We start from the raw sequence: 21,265 nt of genomic DNA on the forward strand, positions 1-21,265 counted from the left end.
TTATGTTTTAAAAGGTAACACCAAAGGATTACATTATTTGGCAACATTAATGTAGGAGGCCTTAATGTACTGCACGACAGTTAGCTTGCTAAAGTATCAGCTTTTTCCATAGACAGTAAATTACTGAACAAAGCCACCCAGTGGATTTGAATGGAGAACAATGATGCCAGTTCCGGTCCCATGAAATACCACTACTGGGCTTCTTCCTGTTGGCACCAGTGTCTACTGCGCATGATCGCGCAGCATTAGCGTGGTTTAGTGACTCAGAGCAACGGCAGAAACACTATAATTCTGGTAGCTGCATACACAGGGTTTGGCCATCATTTTTGGGCCTACATGTAACCCTCCATGCAGGCTATTGTCAGCTTCACTGTTACAACTCTGGCTTACCCCCTTGGCTTTTTCATACAACAAGGCTGTGTCCGAAACCACCACTCATTCACTACTCCCTATCTAGTGAGTTGTATTTAGTGGACTATATAGTGAGCTCACCCGTAAAATGAAAGCAACACTTTCGGACACTACTGCGATCATTACCTCTGCGCTGTTAATTACGTCATTGCTGTCGGACAATCTGTCGGTTGCCTGTTTTCAGCGCAATGCATTATGGTACATAGGGCTTGGCTGGTGACCATCAGTTGTACACTAATTTTCAAAATGCATTGTGGGATATTTTGAGTGGACTATATAGGTTGTAATAATTCTCACCATTCTGATAGCACTACAAAATAGCGAGCTCACTTTATAGTCCGCTATATAGTGAGTAGTGGATGATTACGGACACAGCCCAAATGTAACATTGCAAATGTTTTGTATGGAAGCCCTAAATGGCCATCGATTCAAATATTTACTCCGTTTTCCTGTGATAACGGGATAATTATCTTGTGATCTTGAGATAACAAACCATCAGACGTCAGGCAAATGTGTAACATTAAATGGATTCCCCTGAATGAGAAGCACAGGAATTCCCTCTGCCTGGAAATGATGGGGAAATTAAGTCCTTTTTATTGATGGATGTGGACCAATCGCTCGACTGCGCATAGTCCAATATGTGCTTTATTGTGAGTATGTGAAACAGTCTCTTCATAAGAACTTATTTGTAGAGAAAAAGTTGGTCGTCCGTGAGGATCAAACACACAACCCCATGACTACAAGTCTACTGTTTTGTTATGTCGAGATCACGAGAAAATTATCCTGTTATCACACACATTAACACATTAACAATAAAAAATAAAATGATCTATTTTCAATGGATAACCTCTTGAAATAGCAAAACTGGTCTAAATTTATATGGTGTGACTAGTGTATAATTGTGGAAAAATGTGTAAACACCAAGTAATAAACGCTTTCCAGTTTTCCATTATTCCGACACGGTGCCAAAGAGAGTTCTTATCTTTCTGTTTGTTTGGGGGATCTGTTGTTACTTTGCTGCCATATGCCTTTGGAAGAGTTCTGTTATAATGTGTGAAGGTGTGTGTCGATGAGCTGTTCATGCATGTGTGAACATAATGATGATGATAGTGAACATTAAATAACAGTGACACAGACCACCGACATTAACAGGATAACTGAGATCCAGGAGCGGAGATTTATTAAAAATATGAAAAGAACAAGACAGAAAGATCCTTTAATACTTAAAAAAAAGCACTAGTCTATTCATCCACTGTTTCATCCTGTCAGGGTGTCACAAGCTTTACTTTCATTAGCACCTAATGAAGGACCTTACTGTTGTCACTTGCAGAGATCCTTTCACACTGTGATTCAAAGAAAAGCACCCTGTCCTTTCATACTGTCACAGTCTATGAACACACAGAGTGGCTTTTCGTTACTTGAAGAGCCATTAGGGCATTTACAATAACAGCCCTTAAAGTGCCATTTTCAATTGATGCAGATGATGAAAATGTCATCAGCAGCTTGGTGTTAGTGTGCAAACAATATCGAAGATGCAAGAGAAAATGTTCTAAAAAGGAGAGTTCAAAGTCACATTTATCCAGCAAGTTGTTTGCCTCATCACAGCTTTGGCAGGAGAACCTCCAGCTGTAGCCAAAAGCTGTGTTTTATTATGAATGAGTGGTGGTGTGTCTCTGCGCGCTGCTGTTTTAATTGACATAGGACCAAGCAACTTTGATGTATGAGGCGTAGTGGTGGCGGAGAGAGACAGGCTCCTCATTACTGTTCTCTTCCCCCTCTTCACACCTCCCTCGTTCTAAGCGACGGAGGCTGCAAGGAGAGCTTGTTAGCCATGCGAGGGGAACAGCAGAGACAAAGCGTGGGCAGAGAGGAGGGCTGAGGACGTCACCAAATCAAACACCCCTTCATTTTCCCAGACTTGGGGAAACCTCTTATAAAATTAGTCAAGCAACAGTCAGGTGACTTATTATATTAACTGTATGAGTTTCTATAGTGATAAAATGGTTCTTAAGTAGATATGTGAATGTGAATCTGTCGTGGATGGCTGAGTGCAGCAGGTAAACTGCAGTGTGGGCCCAAACGCAGACATAGACGAGGAGGACGCAGTTCAAACCAGGGATTTATTAAAACAAACAAAGCAGGCTTACGCTGGGAGCACAGCGGCAAAAATCCAAACAAAGGAAACTCCAAACCAAAACATAATCCACAGGGTAAACCAAGAAAACAAGGAACAAAGTACAATCCACAGGGTAATATCCAAAAACACGGAGAACAGAGCAAGGCATTACACTCAACAGCAGACGAGGACTTAACAAAGACTGAACAGAACATGCAACACCAGGTAACGAGCAGGGTGGGACCAAGACCAGGTGGAGGACATGAGCTAATTAGACAGAACACAAGCAAGCAGGTGACACCAAATGAAGGGAGCAGACAGGACCAGACCAAAATGTAGAAACACCAAACAAACACCAAAACACAAACTAAACATAACAGGAAACAAGTACGCAAGACTAAACACTGTCAAATAAACAATCACCAGACAGAGAACACAAACCAACCCTTAGAAGAGAGAAAACTAAATAATACAAATAAACTGAAACCAAATAAGCAACACACTAAAGCTAGGATAAAACAACACAAAGCAGACAAGACCACAATATTACAAACACAGAACCAGGAATAAATACAAAGACATGAACTAAGACACAAAACCAAAATACAGGGGGGAAAAAACTAAGATACAAGACAGGTACTAAGACAACTAAACATGAACAAAAGAATAAACAAGGCTACAAAGAAAAACACAAAACCCCAAACCATGACAGACTAAACACATGAAAAACATGAGCACAAAACCAAAGTCCTAACAGAATCACTACTTAACATTGCAAGTACTGTAGCTTTAAGAAGTGGTCAAACAAGTAGCTCTTTGATTGAATTTTAAGTGTGCTGCCGCTGCATAAAGAGAAAGGAAAGGTCCAGCTCTCTGTCTATAGTCAGGATTAGATCAAAAGCCTGAAAATATTCTTCAAAATTAAAAAACTTCTTATCAAGTAATTTTTCTCTGTAATTGTCATTTTCTTAAAACAGGTGAATATTTGGCCCATGGGGATGATAATTTCCCGATGCAAATCAACTTGTTTAAGGAGTTCCTTTTGTTGAGTCTGATACAACCTCCTGCCTTATTCGTTTTGGTTTGGAGGTATTGACACACATACCTAAAACATTTGAAGCAAGACTGTTCCACAGAGAGTTTGAAATAGTACAGAGTTTACAAGTGTTATTAAAACAAGTTGTTATAAGTCTCAATAGTTGACAGAAATGGCTTGATAAGATGGTGATTTATTGTGGTTCACATTGATTTAACTTCACAAATACTTGACTGAAAAAAACTCTGTTAAGTACATTAACGGGTGGCTGTGGCTAACGAGGGTGTGGCTCAGCAGATAGAGCGTATCGCCCATTAATCAGAAGGTCGGTGGTTCGCTCCTGCAGTTATTATATACATATTGAAATTGAAATGTCCTTGGGCAGGATACTGATCCCCCAAATTTCTCCTGAAGGCTGTACCGTCAGTGTTTGTGTGTGTGTGTGCGAATGGTTAGTTCCTTTCTGATGAGCAGTTGGCACGTTGCATGGCATCCACTTCATCAGTATATTATTGTGTACGAAAGGGGTGAATGTGACATGCAAGTTGATGTAAAAAGCTTTGAGTGGTTAGAAGATTAGAACAGCGCTAAATAAGTACAGTCCATTTACCATTACTTTCCCTCTTCTCAGAACAAATAACATCTATCATCTATTTGTAGAAACAAAATATGTCCGACCATATTTAATACAGTACATTCTATTTAACTACTTTGACTCTCTACCTGTACTGTGAGCTATCAGTGAAACTAATGTGTGATAAATGTTGTCTTCATGTCTCAGGTTGTCCAACTGAGTGGGATGATATTCGTTGTTGGTATCATGCTGAGGTGGGACAGGTGGTCAGCGTCTCTTGTGCCAACGTCTCCCAGCTGTTTGCTAATAATCAAGGTAAATCACTCAACTTACGTTTCACATACCTGGGTAAGATTTCAAAGCACAGCCACGAAAGGCATAGATGCATTAAGAAGCTGTTTACAGTCTCCACGGGGCCTTTGAAAGAAATGAAAATGAGTTTTGTCTTGTGTTCTTTTATCCTCAAAGAAATATTGTGAGCCAGGCTCAGGTGTGAGGAAGTTTCGGAGACTGATGAAGACTTAGCATGGTTTATTGAGCCCGGCTGAGGAGATACAGTGCCAGCATACAACACGTGAACACGTCAAATGTCAACACCAAATCTGAAGGATACCATCGTTTGGTTCCTTTTTATGTTTCTGTATTCTCCCAAGTGCCTGTAGGTTTCCCTATTAGGTCATCTTTTGCTGGCCTTAACTTAGAACAACTAATCTATCTGATGTTTAGACTCCGATGCTTTGTCATATTGGAATCTATCACTACCCATGAGTTATACTCTAATCTGAGTTAGTGAGTTCTTGTAAACATTCTTGTTGGACTTAACCTTGTAAGATTCCCAGAGAACACTGATATCTGCTAGCCTGACGCCTGAGCTACTGTCTCTACCTTGTCAATCTAACTGTTGTCTCCCTAACTAGGACAGTTACATTGAGAAATACCTAGAGCTAGAAGGTCAGAAAACACTTACGGGGTCAGCTACATTACTCTAAGATAGACCTGTCTTACCTTTCCTTGTTATCAACAGAACCCCTTAAGCAATATTCTCAACACTGCTTATGCCTATACTGTATTCCCTTCATTGATGTTGTCAGCCAATACTCTGTCTTAAGGTAGCAACAACTGTTACTACTCCAAGATGGCATGGTGGCGAAGATGTGTGTGTGTTTGTCTTGTGTGAGTAGCTGGTGTTCTTCTTTCTAGCTATGCCCGTATTGGTTGGTGACTATTATCAAGGACTTCTCTGTGTATTGTGGATACTTCCCTGAAACCTGTGTTGTGTTAACAAACGCAGACATTTGGTATGGATGTGTATGCTGTATACTGTTACTGTCACTGCCTCCTCACCAGTAGGTGTCACTGTATGGCCTGCGTATAGAGTGAGTAAAGCCCCTCAACAGTTTGCCGTGTCCAGTGCTTGACTCAACAATGGAACAACCTGCATTACCCGTTGTGAAATGGACTTATTATTTTACAGTAGATCCCTGTCTCCTCCAACTGGCAGCTAGTTAACAAGCCACTGTTAGCGACCACCACTACTGTGCTCATGCTACTGTACCTGGCTGTGCTGTGCAGATGGGATCCATCTGCCTGGGGGAAATCTCAGTGCAGTGCATTGCCCGCCAGGAGGACACCTTCGTAGCACAGTACATTATTACAGTATTGCTTATTTATCAACTAGTCCTCAGGCTGGAAACCTGCTCCATGCACATACAAAGCACTCTCTTCAATAAACTCTCTCTTTATCTCTAGCCATTATAAGGTATTTCAACATGCCTTGTTTGCTGTTACTATAGTTTGTATGTTCTTACTAGTCTTAACTGTTTCCCTTCCCTGTAGATTCCTTAGCCCTCTTCACTACCATACAGAGAACCCTCTTGCCCCACCCCTCACAATGTCAGAATTTTGGTTTAATTAATTTCGAGAGACAAAACCTCCATTTCTGTCACTCAATACTTACTTAACACCCATTCTGCCATATCGCTGGCTGCCCACACGGCGCTGAATCTATACTTGGTCGCATACTTATCTCACTCCTCCTCCTCTATTTCTCAAGAGACGTAGAGCTAGATCAAAGCCCTTTAGCTCTTAGTGCTGTGCCTACTCCCCAGGTGCTTTCATTTGCTGACTTCTGTAACTGTAAAAAAGTCTTGGCTTCATGCACATTAACATTAGAAGTCTGCTCTCTAAATTGAATTTATATACTGCCCTTGCACTCTCAGCCAACCCTGATATCTTAACTGTTTGTGAATCCTGGTTTAGGAAGTCTATCAATAACAATCCCTAACTACAACTTTTTCCATCTAGATAGAACTACTAAAGGGCTAGGAGTTGCAGAAACAGCAGCACCGAGCAGTGGCCTGGACATCAAATACGAACTGATCGACCCCCCACTTATCCTCAGAGTTCTTACTGCTAGGAGACTTCAACTGGGAAATGCTTAATACCCCTGCCACTTTACATTCTAAACTTGATGCACTCAATCTGACACAAATTATCAATAAACTTTCTAGGTACAACCAAAAATCTAAAAACAGGGTCTCATCCTCTCAGTAGCCAATGCATTGTTGTTCTTCAAAAGTGATTTCCTCTGGTTCACACCAGACCTGACCGCCCTCAACCAGCACAAAAACATCTTGAAGCCTGCGTCTTCTTTCCACCAGGCTTGCTTGTCCGAACCAGTCCCACCCGTGGCTGACTAATACTATCCATAGCACAGATCTCAGAGTTGCTGAAAGAAAATGGTGAAAAATGAAAGACCTTGCCGACCTTAAGGGCTAAGAAATCCTCCTATCCTCCTTCTCAACCAGCATTAGTGCTGCCAAAACTGCGTTGTATAATGACCAAATTAGCAGTGCCACTGACTCAAGGAAATTATTTTCCACTTTCAAATCTCTACTCTATCCTCCTCCGCCTCCACCACCCACAAACCTGTCTGCCGACACCTTTTGTTTATTCCCAGGCAAATTGACGGTTATAACTAGCCTATTCTCTAATTCAGCTACGTTCAGACTGCAGGCCTTAATGCTCAATTACAATTCTTTTCCCAGACCAACTGACCTACCTCTGTGAATGGACTTCACCTGAATTTTGTATTTTTGCATTTGTATTTGTGTGTTTTAAATGTGTAACTACAAATACCACACACTGTACTGCATCTTGCAAATGAGAATTTGTTCTCAATCAGCTTACCTGGTCAAATATAGGTGAAATAAAATAAACCAAAATTTAATAAAGGCCATGATGACTTTTGCTTGTAGAACAAGGTTTGTGAAACTCGAGAAAAGAGTGTGACCATTCAGTTGATCTTTCAGTTTACAGCTCAGCAAAGTGACCTGGTTATATTTAGATATCTCTAAGCACCAGTGTTATACTTTCACTGAGAGGTTTATGGAGACGAGAGGTTTTTCTCTGCAGATCACGTGGACCTACAGTATGTCTGAACTTGGCTAAAGAGAGCGCTGCTCTACTGACTGTTTACATGACCCATACCTTCTCCCAAGCCCTGTCTCATCCAGCTGGCTGGTCTAAAGAAAACAAAAATATGCTCAGAATCTCTTGTGTATCAATGGCTGACTGTAAGAAACAGATGCAACTGAGATACTGTGTTTCTGGACATTTAGGAGATGAACGATGGCAGAAAAATCAGCATGTTGTCACAAACAGACCCAGTGGAAATGTAGAGGAGTGGGAAAAGAGGCAGTAAAAATGTTATTCATCTAGTCAAACATAAGAATATACACCAAAAATATGTAATCTGTATGATTATCCACGCAAAGACAAACACAGGAGTTCCATGCAAATTTTCAATTCAGCTCTGTGACAATCCTGTGTCTCTTTAATGAATTAAATAACTAAATACATGAAGAAAACAGTCTGTGTGCTGGCTTGACTTCAGGAAATCACTAGATAATTGTTATAACCAAACAAAAGGGATCTTTAGCAACATGTTTGTTAATATTATGTGTTTATGTCTGGGGAAATAAATGACTTCATATGTCATATCATGGTATTGTTAAACTCTCAAATATTGCTACCCAATCTCCTTGACATTACATTTTAAATACAACTAATTTGCAACAACAAATATGTCTTGAAGGAATCACAATGGATTACGTTTGCTATTTTGCTAACTTAAATGCAAAAAATATTGACACTGAATATATCAGTAAACTGTTCACTGACAGACAACATATTTAATTTGATTCCTGACAAAATACTAGATCTTGTAATAGAATATCTGTTATTAGCCACTACAGCATTAATCAGCTTTTTTATGGTTATGTTGGCAGCACTGGGTTAAGGTTAAGGAAATATCATGGTCTTAGTTCAATACAGAAAAAAAGTCCTTACTTTATTGCCAAAACCTGACTGACTACAGGAGTCAGGGTTGAATATTGAAGCCGGTATTGTTCAGGCACTAGCATTTTTAGACTGCACTCGTACACTTTCTGAAAACAAACCAATGACAGGAGTTGAAGCCCTAACTCCTCCAGCAGAAAGCTGAATTACTTTTCACAGAAGAGTCAGTAGCCGCAGAGAGCATGTTCAGTATGTGGGATCATATGCCTGCAATTGATGCACTTGACTGATTTCCAATAGCAATGAGAAGGAAAGAAAAAGAAGAAAAAACACACAGCAGCTCTTCCGTGAAAGTCAAGCGTATACTTTGTGTCGATGGACCAGCAGGCGGAGGTTGCTGTTGATGATCTCATAACTTATTGTTAGTGGGTTCCCAGACCCCACTGGATTTCCTCCTCCACAGAAACCCGGATAAGTCAAGCGTTGTAGCTGTGCAGTTAGAACCAGCCTACCCAAGGGGAGGCTGCGTGCAGAGAAAATAACGAATTGGAAAATCAAAGAGTTCACTGTAAGAGTCAAGAGCATGAGGAAGGAGTTGGCACTGCTTGTTAAGCATGGCGGTGTGAGCACTAGCGCCCTCCCCGGAGCCTCGGCCTTCAACCTCCATTCACATCCAACCATTCACCCACCGATGCTGCAGGCCTGAAGGCTCTACACAGCACGCTAGACTGAGGCTAATGCAGCTGGATATCGGAAAAACCACCCACGATTCAAAACCCCCACACTCTCCTCTGCTGTGCTGAGGAGCCGGACAGTTATTTCACTCTAAACTTTTTATCCTCCCTCTCCCTCACATGGATTCACACAGAAAACCTGATGACCTTATGAGCATCATAACCGTCACAGAGCTTGGTGAGAGAGCTCTGTCATTCTGACTTCAGGCCATGGTGGGAGAACATGGCTAAAAGTTTGCCTCATTTGAATTAATTTACGGTATTCACCTGACTGGACTACTGTTAGTGTTACCTAGAGACTTTAGCAAAGTACACAAAGTAAACATCTCGTACTTAAAATGTAATATTTTCTTGTACTTTTGGATGGATACAGGTGTAACTGCCTGTGTATAGGAACTACAGAGCACTCTACACAAAAACAGCCGGACACAAGAACATTTCCTTCCCACAGGCCAAAACTATGATGAACATAGTGTCACTAACTCTGTAACACTAAACTTCCACTTTAAATATGAATTAAAATACATCAAGTCTCTACTTATTCAGTCATCTGACAATGAGACAAAATACAGACAGAATGGCGTTTCTCTCCCCAGCTGAAACAAAAATCTGTTTAATTTTGTCATTTGATATTTTTGCTTTTTATCTTGTAAAGTGTCTCTATCACGCACGCACGCACACACACACACACACACACACACACACACACACACACACACACACACACACACACATACACACACATACACACACATACACGAGAGGAACCATCAAGGGTCTTTCTCTTTTCACTGTTATGGGTTTATGGGTTTTATCTCTGCATATTCCTTCTGGTTGTGTTTTTGTGCTCACATTCTCTGCTTTCCTTTGGTTCTTGTTGTTGGCGTCTCTGCTTGCCACTGAGAGGTTTATGATTAATTTTCAGGTTACATCTACAGGAACTGCACTGAGGATGGATGGTCCGAGCTCTACCCCTCCTATGAGGAGGCCTGTGAGTTCACAGAGTACGAAGAGACAGAATCAGAGGTAAATTTTTTAGACGACTTGTTGAGCGACTATTCACTGTAATTATTCCTCCCTCTTTTTCCCTTCTCATTTTGATTATTTGTCTTTCTGGGTGCTGTTATAAATGTTACCCTCAGGAAGTGGCTGTTGAAATAAGCTGAAGATGCCAAAGCATATTTTTTATCACTTCAAGCATGGCACAGCCAATAATTTTGCTTATTATGATGAGGTAAGGCTAAATGACATATGTCTGCCGAGATTCGCAGTCATCCAGGTCATAGTTATCCAGGGAGGGTTAAATCAAGGTTAACTGGACTTGATTGAAGATACTAAAAGACGTTTTGCCCACAAACAGAAGAAACCTCTTGGACGAGAGGCAAAACATCTTCAAGTATCTTCAATCAAGTCCAGTTGCTCTTGATTTTACCCCCCTTGGATAACTAAATGACAGATGTTATTTCAAGCAGGTTGTAAAATAGATGATTAACAATTCTGTCCTTCTTTGAGACATGAACATGAACCCTTCCAGGCTGGAAATTTATAGGATTGGTCATTTGTGCTAAAAATGCTTAAAATGTCTTTCCTGAAAAGTGACCTTTTGCTGTCGAGCAAATATTGACTCTCCTCTCTAAGTAACAAAGGAGGAAGTAGAGTGATGGACTTGCCTGCTCATACAGAGATGCTTTGGTCAAGGGAAATGCTTTGAACTTAGTCAAACAAGTGCAGATCACCTTTCAAACCATAAAGTGCAAGTGAAAAATGAGATATTACACCGGCAGTGTGGCACTGATTCAAAATAAAAATAAAAGCACAAGGATTTTCCAAAGGTGATAAGTCATGTCATCTAAACATTTCAAAGCGTCCAGCACATGTCTTGTCAGATTCAGCTGATACTCTGTGGTTGTTTTCCAGACTTTCCACAGAAGAACTTGGAGGATGTAGTCAGCTTTCTTCAGTTTTGCATCTAATTAATTGAAAACCCCATTCAAATCAGTCACACTAATCCTGCAGCATTGGTCATAGAAAACACATAGCAATTGCTGAAGACATGACACATGCACCTTCTGTCCAAAGTGTTGAAAAAGTTTACACAAGTTACAGCTAATTCTCATACACATACCAACATTTACCACTAAACGCTTTGTAGGTACATCATGTTCCACCAGACAGAAATGTTAAAAAACAGTGGCAGTTCCTGACTGCCACTATTCAACCTAATTCTCTCATCACATTAATTAGCAGTTGTAAATTAGCAGTTGTAAGGAAGAGTGTGAGTGCAGTTAATTGTTATGCTAAGATTGGTTTCTTTCATACTATTTTGTTTGTTTCTTGCATTTCAGACAACATACTTCTCCAACTTCAAACAGGTGTACACCGCTGGCTACGCTACCTCCCTCGTCTCTCTTATATCGGCCATTTTTGTCTTCACTGTGTTCAGGTAACAATGTTTCAGAGACTGTCCGCACAAGAACAACTGCAGCCTCAGACAAAGTGCCCTCTAGGAGTTGTAATAATCATGACGGGAGCAAAGGAGGAAGTCAGGTGACGTTATTATAGAGTAATGTCAAACTTTAACACGGCTTCTTCTTTCCAACTGCGGGTAAAATCGTGTTTTCCAATCATGACCACGATAGTTCCCTAGTAGTTGATAGTAGTTAGTCCCACCATGACGACGCAGGTCCCCCACCATCAACAAAATACTTATTTTATTTATTTTAACACGACACACAAAGTAATTTTCTTGCCTTAAACCTAACCAAACCAAATCCAAACCAAGACTTGTTGTTTCTCCCCGAAGGGTACTTGCTAAACTCAACTAAACACCGATTTCCAACCTACCGGTGGTTAAAGCTTGAAAAAAAATCCTTATTACAAATACCCCAAATGTGTTTCACAGAGCGAGATCCCTCCATTTAAGAAACCAATCTAAACTTCTCTGTGCTCTACAGGAAGTTTCACTGTACCAGGAACTACATCCACATCAACCTGTTCTTCTCCTTCATCCTGCGAGCGAGCGCTGTCTTCATTAAAGATGGCGTTCTTTTTTCTGATGAAAACCTGGACCACTGCTTCATGTCTACTGTGAGTTTGAAAGCTAACTACATCTCCATTAGTGTGTCTATATTTACCAGTGAAGGGCACATTTCCTTTACTAACATACAACAAGCGGTAACTGTGTTTAATGGACAGACACAGTACAAGTACAAGTAGTCTCGTCCTGTATTCAGTAATCCAGAGCGGTAAACATGCTGTAGCAGTAAAATGCAATTAAGTATAAAAAGTAAAAACCCTGAGAGAGTGAAGACGAGTAGATTGAGGTTCTGTTAGGTGAGTGTCATGCTTTCGGATCATTTGAAAAAGGAAAGGAAATAAAAAGACATGGCATAGGGAAGTTTATAATTATGAAGGTTTAACAGAGAGGGAATATGGAAATAAGGAAAGACATAAGGTGGAAAGAGGAAAAAGTTAAAAGAAAATATCGAGAAAAAAAGTAAAATGTGACACAAATCTTATATAATATTAGGTAATATAGTATCTACAGTCATGAAAGAAGTGGAGTTAAGAATATTATCCTCTGAGCCTTTCAAAATGGAAATTTCATCAAATGTGACCTCTCCAGGTCTTGAATATGAAAAACATTGTATTGTATTAATGCAAGACAGAAGTTAAAAAAGACAAAGTTAGAAAGAAGTGAGTTTACAAGACTCCTTATCGCTGCTTGAGGCTAGCGGCTCACTGACAACTAATTTACTTATGCTGATGAAATCCAGCTGTACGTCTCCTCTAAGCCTGATGAAACTGACAAGCTGACTTCTCTGAACAATTTCCCGACTGCCATTAAGGACTGGACAACTTTGAACAACTTTTTACATCTTAACACAGATGAGACTGAGGTCCTTATTTTTGCTTCTGACAGCTCCCATGGTTGCTGAGGGGGTATTGGGTCCTCAGCTGTACAATCAAATCTCAGAAATCTCTGTTTTCTTCTTTGTCAGTTCATTGACCAATATTTGTTTGTTTTTTGATTCAAGAAACATTGCCAAAATCAAATCTGCCTTATCAAAATCTGAACTAGAGATGATCATTCGTGCTTTTATGTCAGATTACTGCAATTCCCTTTTCATCAGCAAGTCATCTCTGAACCGTCTATAAATGGTCCAGAACGCTGCTGCAAGGCCGTTAACCCATCACACCCATCTTGTCATTGTTATATTGGCTGCCTGTTTGGTTCAGGATTCATTTTAAGTTTCTGGTTTTCACATACAGAGCCCTGCATGGTCAGGCACCTGTGTACATCTCCAACCTGCTCCACTCTTATATCAACACTAGGTCACAGAGATCTTCTAACCAGGCCTTACAAGTTGTTCCTCGTTCCTGTTTTATTGTAGTTTATTTACTTTTTAACAATCTTATTTCTTTTATATTTTATTTTGTGAACTTTACCTACTAACTGACTTACTTCAGTCAAATTAATAAAATTAGTTGGTTGGAGAGGAATAACCTGCATTTTGTTTTCTGGACACAAACGTCACTAACTCAGAAGAGCTCATTATCACAGGAGTTGGAAGGAGTAGGATTGAAATGCCAGGTGTGACTGTGCAGAGCCTGGGAGGGTATCAATGACGGTTGTTTCTTTATATATATCTCTGCTGATGAGGCGGACTGGAGTGAAGGTACAGTGAATATCCCTGTTAGCTACGAGGGACTAACATCAACACAACACTGTGACTCATTTCTGTGAAGGGCCATGAGAGAGAGAAGATAATGAGAGAAAACTCTTGTGGAAAGGGAAACTAATATATAAAATAATAAAACCAATAAAAATTGTGACAATAAAAAAGAAAATGAGTCTTCATTTATATAGCGCCTTTCATGCAAGAATGAAAGTGAATGTGAAAATACACCTACAGTAGTGATCAAACTACTTGTTAAATCTCTTTAATCGCAGTAATCAGTTACTGAATTACTATTAAAGCAGCTGGTGAATAAATTAGAATATTTAGCAGCCGAGGTGCCAGGTATTTTTCTTAGGAGTTGCTGGAGACCAAACCAGAAAAAAGGAATATTAATGATGACAGAAACAACTTCAAAATGAATGCTTCTTGTCCTCAAACATTTTCTTATAGAAGTGAAATATTATTTGAAAGCATGAACCATAAATCATAAATCTCACCTTTGTGTCACTACAATTTCTTTGTACATTTTTGTACATGGACTATCATTTTGTGAGGGCTGTCTTTTGCATGAGGCATGTAGCTTCAGCCTCAGTCCACTTAGCATTATATCATACATAGTCATTGTGTGCATATTTTAGACCATTATACTCTCATTTAAAAGTGAATCAGCTAGAAACAATACAAAATCAGCTGGAAACAATTTTTAACCAACCCGCAGAATTAGTGTTGATTAGCTAGTGGCAACTGATAAGCAGACAACATTTTCCGTTTCATCTTGAAATGAGGAGCCTGTTTTTTTTGTGTGAAATTTAGGAGTCATTGTTTCAAAACTTACTGTGAATTCCAAAGTTAGAAATCTGTCACAGGTGTAGCCAGGGGCGTCGCACAAAAATCTGGACCCTGTACATAAGCATTCTCCATGGGCCCCTCCTTGCATCCACGGCTATCCGTTCTAGTTTCTTTGTGGGCCCTCCTCACACATCAGTCCCCTTTTCCCACCCAGTCCCACATCCCTGGGTCTAGTAACAGCAGGGTGCGAACTACGGGGGAGCCAGGGGGAGCTTAGTTCCCCTAAATAAGACATCAGCTCCCCTAAAAGCATGATTTGTGATATTTCGGGGGGTCTCTAAAATATTTACAGCATGCTTTATTGCCATTAATTTCTATATATTTCTCTATCATCATGGATTCATGCGTAAATTCGGGAGTGTCAGACTTCATCCAGCCAGAGGGGATTATTACTGACCGCCCGCAGATGGCCGGTCGCTCCTCGATCTTCTGGCCCAGTACGCTCCACAGCCCCACTCCCTCTCTGGTATGGGTTGTTTCGCTAGTACGGCTGACGCTCTGTAAACGGTTTGTGTTTGTTCAGTTTGGCTGGATATTACGCATGATCCATGCAGTGCTGCAGCTGGGGCTCTCCGCAGCGCCACGCAACTTTTGAAAATTCCCTCTCACGGAGAACAGAAAGGACAGGTCGCAAACATTTGTTGTGTGAAGCGTAACTGTAGCAAAATAGCTACATATGATAATAATATAATAATAATATTTTTCTTATTATAATAATAAGACAAATTCTTATATTGTCTGTACAATAGAGTGTGAACGCAGCATTGGCTCCACATACCCTCTCAGCTATGAACACATACCAGCTGGCTAATCAGCTAAGAAGATACAACATGTAAATAAGATTGTTTTGCCCTTGTGCTAAGCTAACACAACCCCAATCGCTCTCCACAGAACACACAAATCTTATCAATCTAAATGAATGCTTTTTAACTTCTGGCAACAAACAAGATTACCCACATAATGTTAATTTTCAAATTAGTAGCCCATGCTTTTATTTGCTTCAATCAATGCGAAAAAAATCACGCTACTGAATAACAAACTCAAACAAAGAGAAAGAGAACGCCCCATATCAAAGTAGTGTTAGCCTAGAATGGATGAAAGCCAAAGGTCACTGTAATTATTAATTCATTTTTATGAAAGAACGGTTTGATTATTTTGATTGTAGGACTAAAGGAGTATAAATAATCAAGGTATGGACACATATTCAGACTTTATGACCACTTTAAAGGTAGTGCGTCTCCACTGTCTTTCGTCTCTCTTGTTTACTATGCCAGTAAAACTGAAGGAATATCACTTTGGTGTCCATGGTTTCTGTAAAATGAACTGAATGATTGAATTGTGGAGACTCGAACTGATCTTACAATGTGTAGCCACAATGACAAAAGTTTAAATAGTTATATTTGTGTGCATAATCTAAGCATCTTAAAACTAGAACTGAAGATAGTAAACCGGTGGGCTTTAAGAGGTTTTACATTGCAATCAATCTAACAGAGAATCTCCACTGACTACAATCTTAATTAGAGTGTAATATAACCCACAACCACAGCTTTAATAAAACAGGTGCCAAACTGACCCACAAATATCCTCAAAGCCTTAAATCTTGTAAAAGTGAGACCGTCGATTGCCGTCGATTAGCTAACTAGTGTACATTTTGAATTTTGAGTGATTAATCTGCCACCATTATTATGAGTGTAGGGTGAGCTTGCCTTTGGTGTGGGAGACCTGGGTTCAATTCCCACTGTGAGACATCCACCATTGTGTCCCTGAGCAAGACACTTTGCCCCTAGTTGCTCCAGAGGCGTGTGACCTCTGACATGTATAGCAATTGTAAGTCACTTTGGATAAAAGCGTCAGATAAATGAATAAATGTAAATGTGTTGTAAATTACATACACCAGTAAGTAAGGACGGGGCTTAACCTTTAGTTTAATTATTACCCACAACCACAGCTTCAATTGTTTCTGACCTAGAGGAGAATTTATGCCTAACCTGCAACCTTCTTTGCCTTCGAATGTATTATCATTACAGAAGTCCTTGTGGCCCATAAAGTGATGGGAGAGGCCATCACCATTATGACCTCTCCAGATAAATGACATCCACAGACTAATCCGATGCTTATGGCTTTTGTTGCTTTTGTTCCACAGACATCCTGTAAATCAGCTGTGGCCTTCTTCCAGTTCAGTATCCTGGCAAACTACTTCTGGCTGCTGGTGGAGGGCATGTACCTGCAGACACTGCTTGCTCTTACCTTTGTCTTCCAGAAGAAGTACTTCTGGTGGTACATACTCATCGGCTGGGGTGGGTGCCCTGCTCTCTTTCACCTGTCTCTGTTTTGTTTTCTCTGTCTTGTTAGAGCTCTGCTTTGTTTGTGCCTCCCAGGTCTCCCAACAACAATCATAACAGCGTGGATCCTCACTCGAAACTTCTACGATAACAGGGGGTGAGCTGCTGTATTAGACTATCAGAGAAAATGGCACATAAAAATGAGGAAACTTTGAAAAAGAATAGGCATTTAGGTATCCTCCCAATAACACCCACTGACATCAATTTTTGTAGCCAACCACCACAGAATCTAACATGATGCCTTCATTGAGACATCAAAAGCACTACTGGGGATATTTACCAAGAATATTTAGGTGCAAACAAATTGTGTCTGTCTGCACAGACGTTTTGTGCTGGTAAAAGCTAAGAAAAATATTCCAAGTTCAGCAGCAGATGACACTTTCTTTTGTAGTCCATTGCTTTTCAGACATGCACAACATGGTCAAAACAACCTGGCATCAGTTCCTGTTTATGCAAATCAGATGAACTCCGGCTGGGTTCATTTACATCTTATAGGTTTTATCTATTGGGCCATGAGCGACGAGTAGACAAGCTGTGCTAATAAAACTTGACAGGTTTTTCATTACAAAAGGTGTTGCCAATCTTTCTCACTTTAAAAATTACAATGAAGGAATTAAAGAAATAGTTTTGGGAATTACACTTATTGACTTTCTTGTCGAGAGATAAATGAGATGGTTAATCAACACCACTCTCATGACTGAATGAAGCTACAGCCAGCAGCCCTTTAGCTCATTAGCATAGCATTTTATGTTGAATACATTATGGTGATTGCAAGTGGAATGAGTAGATGATTGTGAAAATTATTACACAGAATACTCAGCAGAGAGAAAAGATGAATAAAAGTTAATCTTGCATTTAGATTTAGACGTCCCCGTAAGGATTTGTTTCATCTGTTTCTAACACAGCGTTCTGTCTGAGGACACTGAGTTGTTGTGTGTTTTGTGATAAGATTCTGTAACTGCCTTATTCATCTCATTACTGTCTGTTGTGTGCCTCAGGTGCTGGGATGACACAGATGTGGCCTTCATCTGGTGGATCATAAAAGCTCCAATAACTGCATCACTACTGGTGAGTATAGAGCAGTTGTAGTGGGAGTTATTGTGGAATTATAAGAGTCCTAAATCCTGGATCAGGCCTGTATTTTAAACACCAGCTAGACACTTGGGTGTTCACATTAGATGCAACAATAACAAGTCAAGGAAGATTTATTAATTTCCTACTTTAAAGCAGAGAAACTTGCTCAGTGCTCAAATGGTCGTCAAACTTGTCATTGTTGGCACTTAACACAAACTCAGTACATATTTCTCACAATGTATTTAATATTACAGTTTGAATGCCTAATTCTCTTGTACTCCAGTCCTTGACACAGCTGACCCCTCTGTCAGTCTAGAAAAATACTGGAGGAGGCTGCATGCCTTCTCCAAGATGAAGTTATAGTCAGTATGCTGTCATCCATCAGTCACGGGCTTCACTGAGAGGGCATATTTCTCAGCCACCAGGGATTGAACTAAATATAACTAACTAAACTAAAAAGGTTGTTTATTTGTCATTATACAATCCAAGGTTGTAAAACAAAATTAAAGTTTGTAGTCCCTTCATGCTACACACACACAGAAGTTAACAGATAATTAAATCTGAATTAAGACATGGTAAAATTCAAATAAGTTAAATTAAATTAAACAAAAGCCTATGAACTGTTATTTATAGACATTTGGGAACAAAGCATCATCGCTGTAAACATAAAGTCACCTCCTCTTATCTTGCCCGAGTCTTGCCCTGACAGCTCGGAAACACGGACCACCCGCCGATTGCTTGATCCAGGATGTTTACGGGGTAGGTCTCTGTAAAGATGTGGGCACAACAGTCTCTGATTTCCGTTGCTTGGCCAACATGAGTCTCATTTTGTCCAGACTTGACCTGTAGCAGCAGCCTTAAGTCCAAACTGGGCCAACACAGGCATGATTTGTACGACTAATGAAGCCTCTTGGGTGCATGTTCCAGTGGCAACATGATGTTGTGGTTTAAAGTTTTTAAGGTGTAGGTGAAACGCAAGGTATCTCAAAACCTAGGTAATCTTTAGGAGTGAGAGGTTGATTGTCACAAGCTTTCTGCTTCCGTAAAACTTCTTTCAGCAGGCCAGCAAATATAAAAAAATTGGCTGAAATTGTAGCACAAATACTGTGGTGGTTCTTTAAAGTTTTTCTTGACACCTCTTCATTTGATCCATGTAGGTGAACTTCATCATCTTCATCAACGTGATCCGTATTCTGGTCCAGAAGCTGAGATCTCCTGGTGTTGGTGGCAACGATACCAGTCACTTCAAGTGAGAATAAATATCCATCCACATGGTGACATGTAATAACACATAGATACACCTACAAATGACCTGCAGATACATAGTGTATGCAGTTTTCATGGGTCTTTTTATACAATGTGTGCAGGAGGCTGGCCAAATCCACTCTGCTTCTCATCCCTCTGTTTGGGATGCACTACATGGTGTTTGCCATGCTGCCAGAAAACACAGGAGCAGAGGCCAGAATCTTCATAGAGCTCGGTCTGGGATCCTTTCAGGTAAAACACAGATACAAATTAAAGTTATACAGGAAAAATAAAATATACATTTTCCATAGAAACATTGTCCCACTGACAACTTTGCTCAGGATGTAGACTTTAAAATTTAATGTTTAACACGTTTTGGATAATATTTTTCTGCTCTGAAGGGATTTGTTGTGGCCCTGCTCTACTGTTTCCTAAATGGTGAGGTAGGTAAACATTATGCTCATTATCATGTAAGTAAAATTAGTCATCATAAATATTTTTACTGTTTTGTATATACTTGTGGTAGTTTATATTTGTTGACAGTTAGATGACCATTCAAATGTTTTTTTTTACATGTTATCATCCAAAACATACTTTAAGTTTCTAGAATCATCTCCAAACTCTGGACAGCCATTTTAAAGATACTGTGCTCTAAAAATAAATTTGACTTTACAATATTAAACTTGCTTGAGATTCTCACCACCTTTATTTTCTGGAAAAATTTATTTTCCCCATGAAAACTTTTATGATTGGTATGACTAAGGATGCTCTGGGGTTTGAGAATGGGCTACTTAGAACCAACCTTTATGAAGACCCTGCACACTCATGCAGGTGTTTTTTTTTGTTTTTTTTTTAACCTTTTCTGGTTGATCAGGTTTCTGATCAGGTTGAAAGTGTGCAGGGTTTTTCTTCATGCATTTTCATACAAAACATGCTTGGAAAAAAAGTTGCTTCCAAAGTGCCAGTTGTTATATATAAAAAAAACAATATCAAAACAGTCGCAATAGATACACAAATAAATACTTAAACAACTGAGACATATAGCAGCTGATCTTTCTGGTTTTATAAAATGCAATTGCACTTGCCAGTAATTAAGTTAAGTGTCTTTTAGTGCATGGCAGCACAGTTATTTGGTTTCAGGTGGGCATGTTAGTGGGAGGGGGCACAGTACGTTGATGACTGTAACAGACTGTGGAAAGAAAGTGTTCAGCATCTGGCTAGACCTTCCATGCATGCTGACGACAGGAGGGACAACAGACAATAAGATGGGTGATGAGGGTCTCCAATCACCTTTCTGGCTCTGCTGATGGTAGCTCTCCGTCAAGACAGGGGCACCGATGACCCTGCTGGTAGTTTTCACTACTCGGTCAAGTTGGTGAGGTTCCGACGCCCTGCTGTTGCCAAACCAGCAGGTGAGGCCATAGGTGAGGGTAGAATCATTGGTGCCGTAGGTGACATGCCCTTCTGATAAAGCCAGGGTTTTAATAATAGTTTTCATTATATTACACAATGACAGGAGGAGGATGTCAAATGCCTCATTTTATGAAGCCAAATAAGTCATAACACCTGTGTAGGTGTATCAGTGGTGTGCAGGGCTTTGAATGCAAAGAAAAATCTCTTTTCTAAGTTAAACAATAATTTCCCTCGAGATAAATACACATCTATCTTAGAAAAAAAGAAATATCACTGCTCAGTGTAATAAATGACAGGTGGGAAATATAATATACGGTCTGTTTTGGAAAATTGTTAGAAAGTATTTAATGGGCTGAAATCTAGTTGTATGGTTCCTTTTTTAGATGTGGAAAGGAAAAGCCCAGTGCAGACCAAAAGTGCACCTGTTGTCCAATGTTGTAATGTTTCTGTATTGTTTCATGTTGGTGTGTGTGTGTGTGTGTGTGTTCAG

The 21,265-nt window shown here is 39.9% G+C and overlaps 1 protein-coding gene across 1 annotated transcript in view; it reads left to right on the forward strand.

Annotated features, from left to right (window-relative positions):
• Nucleotides 1-21,265, forward strand: part of ghrhrb (growth hormone releasing hormone receptor b) — a 41,834-nt gene that overhangs the window by 15,136 nt on the left and 5,433 nt on the right. The window contains exons 3-12 of the mRNA XM_038715045.1: nt 4,345-4,452; nt 10,096-10,196; nt 11,516-11,613; nt 12,125-12,257; nt 16,845-16,998; nt 17,080-17,140; nt 18,042-18,111; nt 19,275-19,366; nt 19,485-19,614; nt 19,764-19,805. Coding sequence (XP_038570973.1) covers nt 4,345-4,452; nt 10,096-10,196; nt 11,516-11,613; nt 12,125-12,257; nt 16,845-16,998; nt 17,080-17,140; nt 18,042-18,111; nt 19,275-19,366; nt 19,485-19,614; nt 19,764-19,805 — 989 coding nt within the window. The remainder of the gene's footprint in view (nt 1-4,344; nt 4,453-10,095; nt 10,197-11,515; nt 11,614-12,124; nt 12,258-16,844; nt 16,999-17,079; nt 17,141-18,041; nt 18,112-19,274; nt 19,367-19,484; nt 19,615-19,763; nt 19,806-21,265) is intronic.

The sequence above is a fragment of the Micropterus salmoides genome, unplaced genomic scaffold (assembly GCF_014851395.1).
Source record: "Micropterus salmoides isolate LMB-PRFRI ecotype aquatic unplaced genomic scaffold, ASM1485139v1 Ms_hic_scaffold_13, whole genome shotgun sequence".
Taxonomy (NCBI): domain Eukaryota; kingdom Metazoa; phylum Chordata; class Actinopteri; order Centrarchiformes; family Centrarchidae; genus Micropterus; species Micropterus salmoides.